Raw genomic sequence first — 12,168 nt, 5'->3', positions numbered from 1 at the left:
TCAAATATATAATAATTACTTTAATTTAAATATTATTATAATTTGATATAATCTTTTTATTCTAATATTTAACTAATATATTCTATGAATAAGTATAATTTATTGAAATATATCTAAACGAAAGAAAAATTAATTTACTTAATATTGTAAAATTGATTATATTTATATTATACAAATATTTAAATTTAAAAAAATTTCATATACCAGTCTTCATTGTGTTTTTTCAATTTAATTTTTTATATATTATGAAGTAATTTTATATTTAAATTAATATATTCCATGATAATATAATTTATTAAAATATATTTAACTACATAATGATTTAAATTAATCAAATATATAATTTATTAATTTTTTATATTAATAATAATTTAAAATATATTTAAATAGCAAATAAAATGGGTAAAATAAACATTTATAGACTTAATGTAGTCCTAGAAATGGCAAAACATAAAGCCCACTCGCATAATATACATATCTCAAACAATTTCTGTTAGTTTTTGCTGTATTTTATAAAATATATGAAATTTTTCACTTATAAAATTAACACCGAGAAATTTCGTGCTATTTTATCAAAATACAAGGGTTGTTTGCAATATACATTATTAACTTTTGAACTACTTTTATGGATTTAAAATTTTACTGAAACCTTTTTATTTAAAAAAGAATATTTAAAATTTATAGTTTTTTATAAATTATGTACAAAAAACATTCATGATACTTATTTTATTTGATATTTTGATTTTTTTTGTGATCAAAATGCTCATAATTAAATATTATCTTGCAGTATTAGTCTATTAAAGGAAAAATGGAATATGAAAAATGAAAAGATGAATGAGGAACACCTTTTGATGGTGAAGTTTATTTAGAATAATAGTTTTATTTCCTTTAGTCTTTTAGTTCAATTAGAAATTTATCTTTTTAATCCTAGTAGAATTAGGTAACTAATTAGTATACATATGTGATGTAATTCACAGTATGAAAATCTTTGGATGTTTAATCTCTCATTTTTTGGAGATTTTTTCTGTCTTTTTCTATTATTTTCTCTTTTTCTTTTATTTGTTCTCTCCTTAACATGCTAGACTAGATCTTTTAATTCCGATTAAAAACTTAATAAATACTTAAATCCAATAAATTATGAGATAATGAGTAAGCTATTTACGATGAAAGTCATCGTAAAGGGACGAAACAAGTGCTGATTCCCAACCAACTATGAAATTAAAATGGATATTTAGGATCTCCTTCTTTAAAATTTGGTATAACTACTTTCGATTGATTAATTACAAATTTATTGTAGTTCAAATATTTTTTTTCAAGTTTAACGGGAAAAACATACCTTCTTACATACGTTAATATGTGAAGATGTATAAGGGTAATTTGATAATAAAAAAATTTATTTAACCTATAATAATAAGTCAATCAAGGATTAATTAATATAAATTTTTTTCTGATTTTTTTGTTAATATCATCAAATTTGGTGAATTTTTACTAATTGATAACTTATTTGTTAGATGTAAATAAATATTAGGGATGCTAGATATAATTTTTCAAATTATAGAAGATTTATATACAATTACATTAAATATTAAGAAAAGACAATGTAATTATTCCAAACTAAAATTGAGTTGACGAGGATAGGGTGAGTGTATATATATAATTTTAGATGCAGCACAAAAATCCAGAGAGTGGAAAAATTAGAGAGGATCACAAACTACAAAGTAGACCACCGATCGTCGACTTCATGAAGAGCTTTTCCTGCTGGCTTTTCAGGAACTTGACTTAATGCTTGGATTTTAGGGTTTGGTATTGAATGACGCTCACATGCCTTGCCTAACAACAAGCTAGCTGCGCAGCATTAGCGAGAGCTGTGTGATCGGAGTCTATTTGCAATAATTGTTAACTTGGTGATTGTTGTATTTTCTATACAAGTTATTGCTTATTACTTACAATGACATGTACATTTAAACCAAAAAAAACAAAGAATGGATTATATATTTATAAAGGGAAATAGCATTTTCAGTCCTATAAATTATAGGTTTAAGTTACTTTTTGGTCTCATTTATTACGTAATTAGCAGTTTTAGTCTCATAACCTATAAAAATAAGCACGTTGCTGTCAAGTACTTTAGGTTGGAGGAAAAATTGGTCATTTTTTCAATAATAGCATTTGAGTGTTTTGTTTAGCCTACTTGATTCACTTATGGAAGATATGATTCTTTATGTTGCTTCTACTTAGCTTCAATTTGACGCATCTATCACAACATACATCCACACAAGTAAGCAAATAAAATTCTGATTTGTACACTGTAATTAAATAGTGAAAAAGGTGAGATTGTTGAAGAATAATGAGCAGGAGAGTAATTTGTGAGAAAAACAAAACTCTAAAATCTCAATAATTAAATCCATGCATGCTTCCCTTCAATTTCTCTCATGAATCATTACTGCAAAACTGTGGCCCATATCTTCCGTGGGGTTCACCTTTCATGCATGCCTCTTCAGTTCTTGATGGCTAAATTTGTGGTAGATCCATCAGAAAATAATTAAGGGAATCATCATCTTTCTACTTTTTTGAAAATAATGTCGGAATTCTCACTCATAACAGTTGCAAATCAATTAATAAAAAAGTCTGTGTCTCTGTGTCTGTGTGGGTGTGTGATGGAGGGAGGGAGAGAGAGGGAGGATATGAACCAAATATACAGCACCATCATTATCAATGAAGAAACCCAAAGTTGTGGGCCTGTGGCTTTCAGACTAGGACAGGGCAATTCATCATCACCACTCCATTTATGTTAGCTTTTAGTTTTTATTTTTTTTTTTTGTTTTTTCTTTTTTTTTTTTTTTTTTTTTGGTTTCAAGAGGAATCATAATAACTGTATAAGCTCTCTCTAATTAAAATAATATTTATCTAACTAGTACTATTATTGCTAGTGATGATATATATATATATGTTTGTAGAACAAGTGCGTGTGCATACATAAGACAAATGAAGATTTTATTGAGATTTATAGTGAACTAATAACATAACAAATGATATTATGCATATTAATTATTTTTTAAAATTCATACAATAAAGTAATGAATAATTAAATGAGAATTTGCAGGTATTGATCCATTTATTTTTGCATACAATTGTTTTCTAATTAAATTATTCTACCGAATAAAACAATGCTCCTTACGAAGAAGGTCAAATTAAGTAGATAACATAGAACAACAAAATTCAAAACCCATCTCCAATTACTTCTTCAAATTTCAAGAGTACAAACACGATTGCATCAGGTACAACGTTTAGTTATTCATATGCTAGAAAACGGCAGTACGTAAAAACCGGAGAGACCTGACTGGAGATTCATGATATCATTACTGAGAAGAATGATCAGAACTGACAATTTCCTCAATCTCCTCATTCGCGCAGACATTGTTGACGAACCACTTCATCTCATTGTACAGTTCCTGAGCCGCTGTCGTGTTCTGAAGCTCAATCCCATGGAACCCTCCTTGATTGAAACGGGAATAAACAGGCACCCTGCAAGACTGCAAGAATTTGGCCAACTGCACCGACCGGTCCACCAACGGGTCCCCATAATCACCTTTTATATACACTTTCGGCAACCGGAAGACTCGACCCAGATACGTTCCACCTGAGATCGGATTGCTGAACTCGTGGTCACGGTTCAGGTTCCTGGGTAGGGCCAGGCTCCACAGCACATGGTTCACGTACAGAGCAACGTATGGATCATCCTTGAGTCTGAGCTCCGATTGCGTCGGCCTCTGCCCACCGAAATACGCCTGATTCAACAACAACCCTTTGATCTGCAACGGCCTGATATCGAAATCCAGAGCCCGCAGAGCCGCATGGTACACGATGTTAGCTCCGGAACTGCTGCCAAGCAAGAAAACCCTGGAGAAGTCGGCGTACTCCATCCAGGGGTCCCGCCCACCTACCCCCAGAGCCTGATTTTTAGCCCAGAAGATGGCGTTGAGGGCATCGTCATAAGCAGCGGGGAGGCGGTTCTCCGGGGCGAGGCGGTACTCGACGGAGGCGACGACGGCGGGGAACTGGGAGGCGATGTCGTTGCAGAAGTTGTGGAAAATGACGGTGGAAGCACTGAAGAGGACGAAGTCGCCGCCGTGGAGGTAGATGATGAGGGGGAGTTTCTTGTTCTTGGGAGGGTTGAGAGGTATGTAGAGGCGAATATAGGCTTTGTTGTAGGGGCTGAGGTAAATGTCCTGAGAAAGGGCTATGGGGGTGGGTTTGGTGTCCGCGTAGGGGGTCGGATCCACCATGGGAATTTGGACAGTCCGGTTTAAGGTACCATCCCTGTTCCATGCAATTCCGAGGACTTTAAAGGCTTCTTGCCAGGTTTGTTGCCCGGAGACTGTGTGCCATGAGAGGCAAACAAGTAAGAAGAGAACAAGTGTGTGTATGGGTTTAAGCATCGATCAGTTTGGATCTGAAAGGAAAAACTAGTAGAGAAGAGAGTTGGTATGGGATTGGGAGTAGAGTTGCGCTGCTCCGACTGTTATATATAGAAACCTCCACCGATTAATACTGCTATTATTCTTAGCTGTAATTACTTTGTAAAATTTTATCCACAACATTATTACACCAATATGAGTTTGAATAGATAAGTTCGAGTTCATAGATTTGAGTGTCAATAAGTGTACAAGTACTTATTTTAATTTTTGTTTTAGTTCATGTGAGCTTATTGCACGTAATTCTTTGTTATATTGATAGTATACTGATAAAATCGATGTATAATTATTCAATTTATTGAGATATTGATATAATTGCGTAAGTTCACATTTATAAAAAGTAAAAAGAAACAATGTAATTATTGAGTATGTGTTTCTTTTTCTTTAATATAATCATGTAAATTCACTTTTATAAAAAAAAGAAAGAAACTATATAATTATTGAGTATGTGTTTCCTTTTCATTAATATCCTTTCTTTCTCATAAAAAGTAAGGGTATGTAGTAGGTTTAGTAATTATATTATTAATCTCTGCATCCTTCACATTTGTAAGGTTTATGTCTCACCCTATTTCATATGAATACGTGTAGTAATATTTAAAAATTATAATAAAATGTTAATAATATATGCTATAAATTGAGAGAGAGAGAGAGAGCGTAGCAATTATTATTTAAATGCTATAGTACAAATGCGTCACGTGCAGAGCTAATTATATTAATTTCCAACGATTATCACATACGATTAGAATCAACTATTTTATCTATATTATATATATAAAAAAGGCATTTTTTTCTTATAGATGACAGTTATGACACTGCAACATCAATTTTATTGTTATGTAATAATCCTTCTGAATTAATTTTTTTTTATTTTTAAAAATATAATGTGTTGGTTTATATATATATATATTCATAATATATTTTAAAATATAAAATATTATTTATTATATATATATACAAAAATTGCGTGCACTAATTTAAAAAATAATAATACGTGGGAACAAGGGGAGCTGCATTTTCGTGGTAAATAAAGGGAAAGGACTATCAAGAATATACATAATATTCCAACTTCACATGGAATGAGGTGGGAAGTACATGCATGTGGGGGGAGTCTGTAATCAGCATATTTGATGTAATTTTTATTTGAAAAATTATATATAATACTCTTGTTATTTGTTTATATTCAACAAATAGATTCTTTTATCAATTAAAATATATTAAATTTGTTAATAGTAACAAAAATATTGAATAAAAATTTGTATTTATATTCGATTGACTTCTTATATTAATTTATTGGGGCTCAAACAAATCTTTTCTGATCAAATTATCATTATGCATCTTTGCACGTATTTATGCATGTGAGTATATATATCTTTATTTGTATAAGGGTAGATTGATTAGAAAAATATTTGTTTGACCTATAATAAGTCAGCAGTTAGTCAATCAGCAGTAAATATATATGAATTTTATTCTTTATTAATATCGATGAATTTTGTAAATTTTAATTAACGAATGAATTTATTTATTAAACAGAAAAAAAAAAAACTTCAGAGGTATTGAAAATAATTTCTCAAACTATAGAAAATTTATAGGTAATTACACCAAATCTCATAGAAAAACGGTGCAATTCCTCCTTAATATTATGAATTAATAAAAATAGAGTTGAATATGATGTGATGTTCCCACATGCGGGAACGTCTTTTTATAACGTGGGACTAACGTTGGATGCATATATCTATTAATCTATTCAGTTTTGATCCGCCAGAATCATACTTGAATTATGTAAGTAATTAAGAATGCTTGTTCACGTGATTAGATCAAAAGCATCAGTTTTGTCTTGGCGTGTATTTAAAACTGTTGAGGAATTTCTTAACAACTTTAATAATTCAATCTCTCACATGAACATATATGTATAATAATTTTGAAAAAGAATGCAATTAATAATTTGAGTGTGGTTTCATTAATATAAGTAGTTGAAATTAAAGTAGTAGAGGGCAGGAGGTGGAAATTGAGTGGGTAGGGTGGGGGCCCCGAAAGTTGCAGACAGTTGGTATTGTATTGAATTAGAATTGAGAGTGATAACAATAAAGTTGATAAAGATGGATTTATCCAGAGAAAAAGAGAAAGTTGATAAAGATGGATGGGTGAGGTTGGTACGAATGGGCTCCGCATCTTGGTGAACACCAATTTGGATGTGTTGTGTCCGTTTTATAGCCACCAATGCGGACTTTAATACATCATTAGAAAATGCTGAGGGACCATATAAAGAATGAAATTTACATTAATATATATACTTATCAAACCATGATATAGAGAGTCGGGCAGTAGCCAGTAAGGTTTGCTTATTACAAAAAACAACACCCTTTCGCACGTAATAATAAAATGTCTACTTTTATCCATCCTGTGGGAAAAGGGTATCAAATTAAGAAATATTTTACAATTTATCAACAAATTAACATATAAAAAACGCAGCACCTCTCAGCAATATTGAAACAAAAAACTTAATCCAGAAAATGCAGGCCACACGACTAGCAGAGAATGTCAAAAACAGCATCGATCCACAGCCTCCCTCCTCCTCTTGCACTCCTGAATAACACCCGCCCTCAGATAAAGAATCGAAATTTACGCGGTCATGCTCATCTGGGAGGCTGGGATTGCTTCTTTTTGGGTAAATGTAAGTTTTATTAATAAAACAATATCGTACAGTACAACAGTGCTCAACTGTTGGTTTCTCCCTCGACAGGCCAAGGGATACGCCATAATCTATATAACGCACATGAACTAACAGAACGGGATAAATTAACACTGATAATCATCTGTCTAATATCTTCCACAATAATGGTGGCTATTATATTCGGTGGTTGCTCCGTATGCTCAAAGCGTCTCAAAACCTCCAAATGTGGTAAATGCAAGCAGCTAGGAGTGCACGATAAGCCAAGTTAATCATATGTTTTCCTCTCCATTTCCTTGCAGCCCATTCAACGTCCCGTGACCACTTTCTATTAGGCCATTCAAACCGAACAATCCGCCAAATCGCTATCAGGCAACTTCTGGCATAATGACATCGAAAGAATAGATGAGGCTGGGACTGCTTCTTCCTCTTCTTCTTTAACGCTGGTTGTGGGTGGAAGTTTTGTTAGTGAATTTACTGTGATGCTTCGTTGGATTTTGCTCTTTATTTCTTTTATGCCAACCTATTTCCACAAAATTAAATATATGTGCAAGGTATAAAATGCGAGGAACCCAAATCATTTATATCAGCAATGCAAAACTTTCTCAAGAGTAGTTCACGAAACCCTATAACTTAGCCTGAAAATCATTGGAGGGAATTATTTGAAATTAATTAAAAAGATAGGGTGTGATTTCAAGTCGGGGATACAAAATGAATTTTAAAAAGTCAAATATATAAATATCATTCACATTCAGCCAATATCGGATGCTGTTACAACTATCCTTGTATATTTTTCCACACTCTCTTCTTTTGCAATCTCTTTCTCTCTCACACACAACCGCACGCAAACACAAACTGAGTGAGTGATGGATGTGATCTTCCAACCAAGTCGAGGCAGCCCTTTCTACATTGAGGTGGGCTACTTCGACACAATGCTGGAGATCAAGGAGAAGATCCAGAAGGATCAGGGCATCCCCATCTCCAAACAAACCCTAATTTTCAATGGCAATATCCTCCAAGATGAGTTGAATGTCCACAACTCTGAGATCCTTGATCGGTCTCGCATCCATCTACTGGTGCCTTCCGACGCTGGCAGCCAACCGACCAAGATGGATGAGCTTTCACCCTCGAAGATCCAGCTCCTCCTCAAAATGCCGTCATCAAAGCTCGGCATCGCTCTTGAAATGGATGTCAACGAAACAATTCGAAGGCTCAAGGAAAAAATCCACGAAATGGAAGGAGTACCGATCAACCGATTGGCCGTCCATGCAAATGGAATCGAATTGCATGATCATAAATCCATGCAGGACTGCGAGCTGTCAGATAACTCAGAAATAGATATAGTTGTTCGGTCCTCTCCTGTCCCCACTACGTCGCGATCGTCTGGGAACATGAACAACGGATCGAGGAAGTTGAGGATCGTCGTTCTTACCAAATGTGGTACTGAAAAAATTCCGGTCGAGGTGAATTCCTCGGACAACGTGGGGGAACTGAAGAGGAAGCTGCGGAAGCTGAAACTGAATCTTCCACAAGAAGGGTATTTTTTCATTTACAAACAAAATGTAATGGATGACGATCGATCTTTCAGATGGCACCATGTTTGTCAAGGAGATACCATTGAGATTTTTGGTGGGAGTGTTTCTGGTGGATCATGATCATTTAAAATTTAATAATCACGATAGATAATTGAAAATCCATAAAAGATCAACTTAATTTGGTGCTATTTTCAGGTAATAGAGCGTTTAGGGTATTAATACCATTTCTTCTTCTTCACTAGTAATTCTTGTTATCAATTCAAGTTGTTCTTGGCATTAGAATAACTAGTCATGTGTTGTAGGTAGTGACCAATTAGGACTCTCACTCTTCCGTAGAATCATAGTTTTTGTTAGAAAATTTGTTAACTTGGATATTTCTCAAACTCTTATCAATACTTTAAGTGGGTTTTATTTAATGATTATGGATTAATATCATCTATAGGTTTAAATGTACTTTTTGGCCTTATCAGGTTATTTGGTGTTTTTATTCTTTTAATTTTTTACGGTAGTATTTTGATTCTGCATTTTTCTAATTTTGACAAGTCTAGTCTTTTTTCAACTAAAGTTTATCCTTCTCGTCAGAAAAATGCATATGCATTTCATATGACCTTTTAAAATTTGGTACTACTGTTGCACTTGGCTTATTTTTGCTAGCAACTTTTATCCTTTAATTTTTAGGGTAGTATTTTGATCCTACACGAAATTGCAAAATATTTAGAAGATGCAAAATGCTACCTTAAAGTTAAAGATAAAAATATCAAATGACCTGAGTTACAAGAGCATACAGAACGTGGTAAGATGGTTAATATGTCTCGTCATCTATCATATCAGTAATTGAATAGAGGAAATAGTATTTTTTGTCTTGTAATTTAGGTATTTCACTTTTAGTTTCACTGGTTATGAGATTTACACTTTTGGTCCCATAACTTTAAAAAAGTAGCACTATTGGTCCCATGACACTTTTTCATTTGATATTTTAACGAAAAATATCACGTGCGTGTTAAGTGCATAAGATCAAATTACACTTTTTGGTCTGATGACACTATTTCATTAGATATTTAACAAAAAAATCACGTCCGTGTTAAATGCATAGGATCAAATTACAAAGCAACTTTTTAAAAGTTATAAGATCAAAAGTAAAAATTTCGTAATCTATGGACAAATAATATAAAGGTCCGTGGCATTTTTCGTGAAAATATATAACGATAAAGGTGTCATGGATCAAAAAATGCTCTTTTTTAGTAGTTATAGAATCAAAAGTGAGAATCACATAACCAACAAGATCAAAAGTGGAAAGAATTGTGATTCTCCTGAACTGAATATTTAGGTGTTATTGAAGTGAAGTGTTCATGTAAGTGAACAGATAATAAAAGAAGTTCGTCATAACTTACATAAATTTATTATTTTTTGTCGTGTAACTTAGTCCATTTGGCCTTTTTCATTCTTTAACTTTTTAGAGTAGTATCTTGGCCCTGCTTTTTTTTTTTTTTAATTTTTCTCAATTTCAGTCCTTTTATTTTTCTTTTTTTTTTTTCGCGGGAGTTACCTTCATCAACAAGATAAGTGAACTTTGGTAGAAAAATAATTGATATTGCGAAAAAGCAAATATATCCAACCAAAATTGTAGCACCCCATATTACATTATGTTTTATCACCACTAATTATCATACACCATTCTTAATTATAACCTATCTTATAAAATTTTTTATTTGAAACGAATAAGGCTAATTCTATATTTTATCAATATAATATGTATATATCTTAAGTAATGATAGACGTCATAAAAAATTTATATATACGCTTCTATTGATGTACTCATGTACACAATTCAAAACGAGAATAGCTAAGTTTCTAAGTGTCACAAAATTGGAAAAATAAACCCAGTAAATGACTAGTGTATGTAATAGTCATAGCTAGAACTTTTTGTCGATTTTTTGAATGGGTTTCTAGCATTCGGCGGATTTTTCAACTTCTTGTCAGTTTCTTGAATTGATTTCTAGTATTTTTGAAATTTATTGTACGAATACAAGTGTTTTGTAAGGTTATGACAGGCGAGGAGCTTTTTTTAACATAATTTCTTGCACTCTATGCCAAGGTTTTGATTTTTGAGGTTATTGTGATGTACGTACCTTTCTACTGAGATTTATTTCTCCTTCAACCGCACATCATTTTTATATTACTATTTTTGAAATTTTTGGTTAATTAAACAATGAACCCATAAGCTCAGCATTATTATACATTTAGTGAAGTAATTAATTTGCAACTAAATCTCTTTATGGGTTATTACATTATTGACCTTAACTGATTAGCTTCATCATCCGCAGCAGCAACACAGCGTATAAAATCTTTAATATCATCATACAGTGCCTGCGCAAATTCTGGGTCATAAATCTCCACTGCATGATGCCCTGCGTCGAGGAACTGCGGTATCACGCGCACCCCACGCGCCTCCAGCATCTTGGCGAACTCCTTCTGCCTGTCCACCAGTGGGTCCCCGGCGTAACCTCTCACCAAACTCGTCGGCAGCCGTCCGATTTTGTCGACGTGGGACCCACCACCCATCGGGTCGCAGTACTCGTGCCCTCGATCCTCGCCCTCCGGCAACGCCAGCGACCACAGCAGATCAGCTGCATGCGCAGGGACGATGCGGTCGTTGATGTATTTGAGCTCTGATTCAGTCCGCCGCAACCCACCGAAGAAGGGCTGGTTCATTATCAGCCCCACGATTTTCACGGGCTGGAGATCAAGATCCAGTGCGCGCAGCGCTGCATGGTACACCATGTTCCCCCCGGCGCTGCTGCCCATCAGGAAAACCCTAGAGAAGTCGGGGAGCTCTTTCATCCAAGGATCAACGCCTTCGCCCTGCAGTGCTTGGGTTTTAACCCACATGATAGCGTCCATGGCGTCGTCGTAAGCCGCCGGGAGACGGTGTTCCGGCGCAAGCCTGTACTCGAGGGAAGCGATAACAGCAGGGAAATGAACCGCCATAAGGTTGCAGGAGTCGTGAAAAAAGAAAGAAGTGGCGCTTAATAACACAAAACCACCGCCATGGAAGTAAAGAATGAGAGGAAGCTTGGTGTTAGGAGGAGGGTTTAGGGGGCGAAAGAGGCGAAGGAAGGTGTTGTTTGCAGGATTGAGGGGTACGTCTTTGGAGAGGGCGAGGGGAGCGGGAGAGTCGGAAGGGGGGGGAATGTGGGGAGTTGGGGGTAGGGTAGGGATCTGATTGAGCCGGGTGATGGAGCCATCAGGGTTGGGGGAGAGATTGAGCAACTTGTAGGGGTCTTGAAGAGAGGGTTGAAGGGCAGACATGAGAAGGAAGAAATGGGAAGTAAGAGGATGATGGATGGAGGAGGGTGGCTGTTAGCTCACTCCTATTTATTATTTCATTTTAATTAATGCAGCAACCGCTTGTGGTTGGTTGTCGATAGGTCAGCATGCAAAATTGATAAACAATTGACACCTCACTTGCACTCCATAGTCCATACCATAACCC

The 12,168-nt window shown here is 34.5% G+C and overlaps 3 protein-coding genes across 3 annotated transcripts; 1 reads left to right on the top strand and 2 right to left on the bottom strand.

The window, feature by feature from the left end:
- On the bottom strand, positions 3,198–4,513 carry LOC105171683 (probable carboxylesterase 8). The gene has a single exon (XM_011092878.2). The coding sequence runs from the start codon at positions 4,434–4,436 to the stop codon at positions 3,357–3,359; it is 1,080 nt and encodes a 359-aa protein (XP_011091180.1). The 5' UTR covers positions 4,437–4,513; the 3' UTR covers positions 3,198–3,356.
- LOC105171673 (ubiquitin-NEDD8-like protein RUB2) lies at positions 7,833–9,057 on the top strand. The gene has a single exon (XM_011092868.2). The coding sequence runs from the start codon at positions 8,007–8,009 to the stop codon at positions 8,793–8,795; it is 789 nt and encodes a 262-aa protein (XP_011091170.1). The 5' UTR covers positions 7,833–8,006; the 3' UTR covers positions 8,796–9,057.
- Positions 10,878–12,100, bottom strand: LOC105171664 (probable carboxylesterase 8). The gene has a single exon (XM_011092861.2). The coding sequence runs from the start codon at positions 11,982–11,984 to the stop codon at positions 10,959–10,961; it is 1,026 nt and encodes a 341-aa protein (XP_011091163.1). The 5' UTR covers positions 11,985–12,100; the 3' UTR covers positions 10,878–10,958.

This window comes from Sesamum indicum, linkage group LG1, assembly GCF_000512975.1.
Source record: "Sesamum indicum cultivar Zhongzhi No. 13 linkage group LG1, S_indicum_v1.0, whole genome shotgun sequence".
NCBI classification, from domain to species: domain Eukaryota; kingdom Viridiplantae; phylum Streptophyta; class Magnoliopsida; order Lamiales; family Pedaliaceae; genus Sesamum; species Sesamum indicum.
Note: the sequence above shows the minus strand (reverse complement) of the source record. Positions and strands in the feature narration are given on the sequence as shown.

What these genes read in the sequence shown, in the direction of transcription:
- LOC105171683 (XM_011092878.2), bottom strand. Translation starts at nt 4,436, where the DNA reads ATGCTTAAACCCATACACACACTTGTTCTCTTCTTACTTGTTTGCCTC.
- LOC105171673 (XM_011092868.2), top strand. Translation starts at nt 8,007, where the DNA reads ATGGATGTGATCTTCCAACCAAGTCGAGGCAGCCCTTTCTACATTGAG.
- LOC105171664 (XM_011092861.2), bottom strand. Translation starts at nt 11,984, where the DNA reads ATGTCTGCCCTTCAACCCTCTCTTCAAGACCCCTACAAGTTGCTCAAT.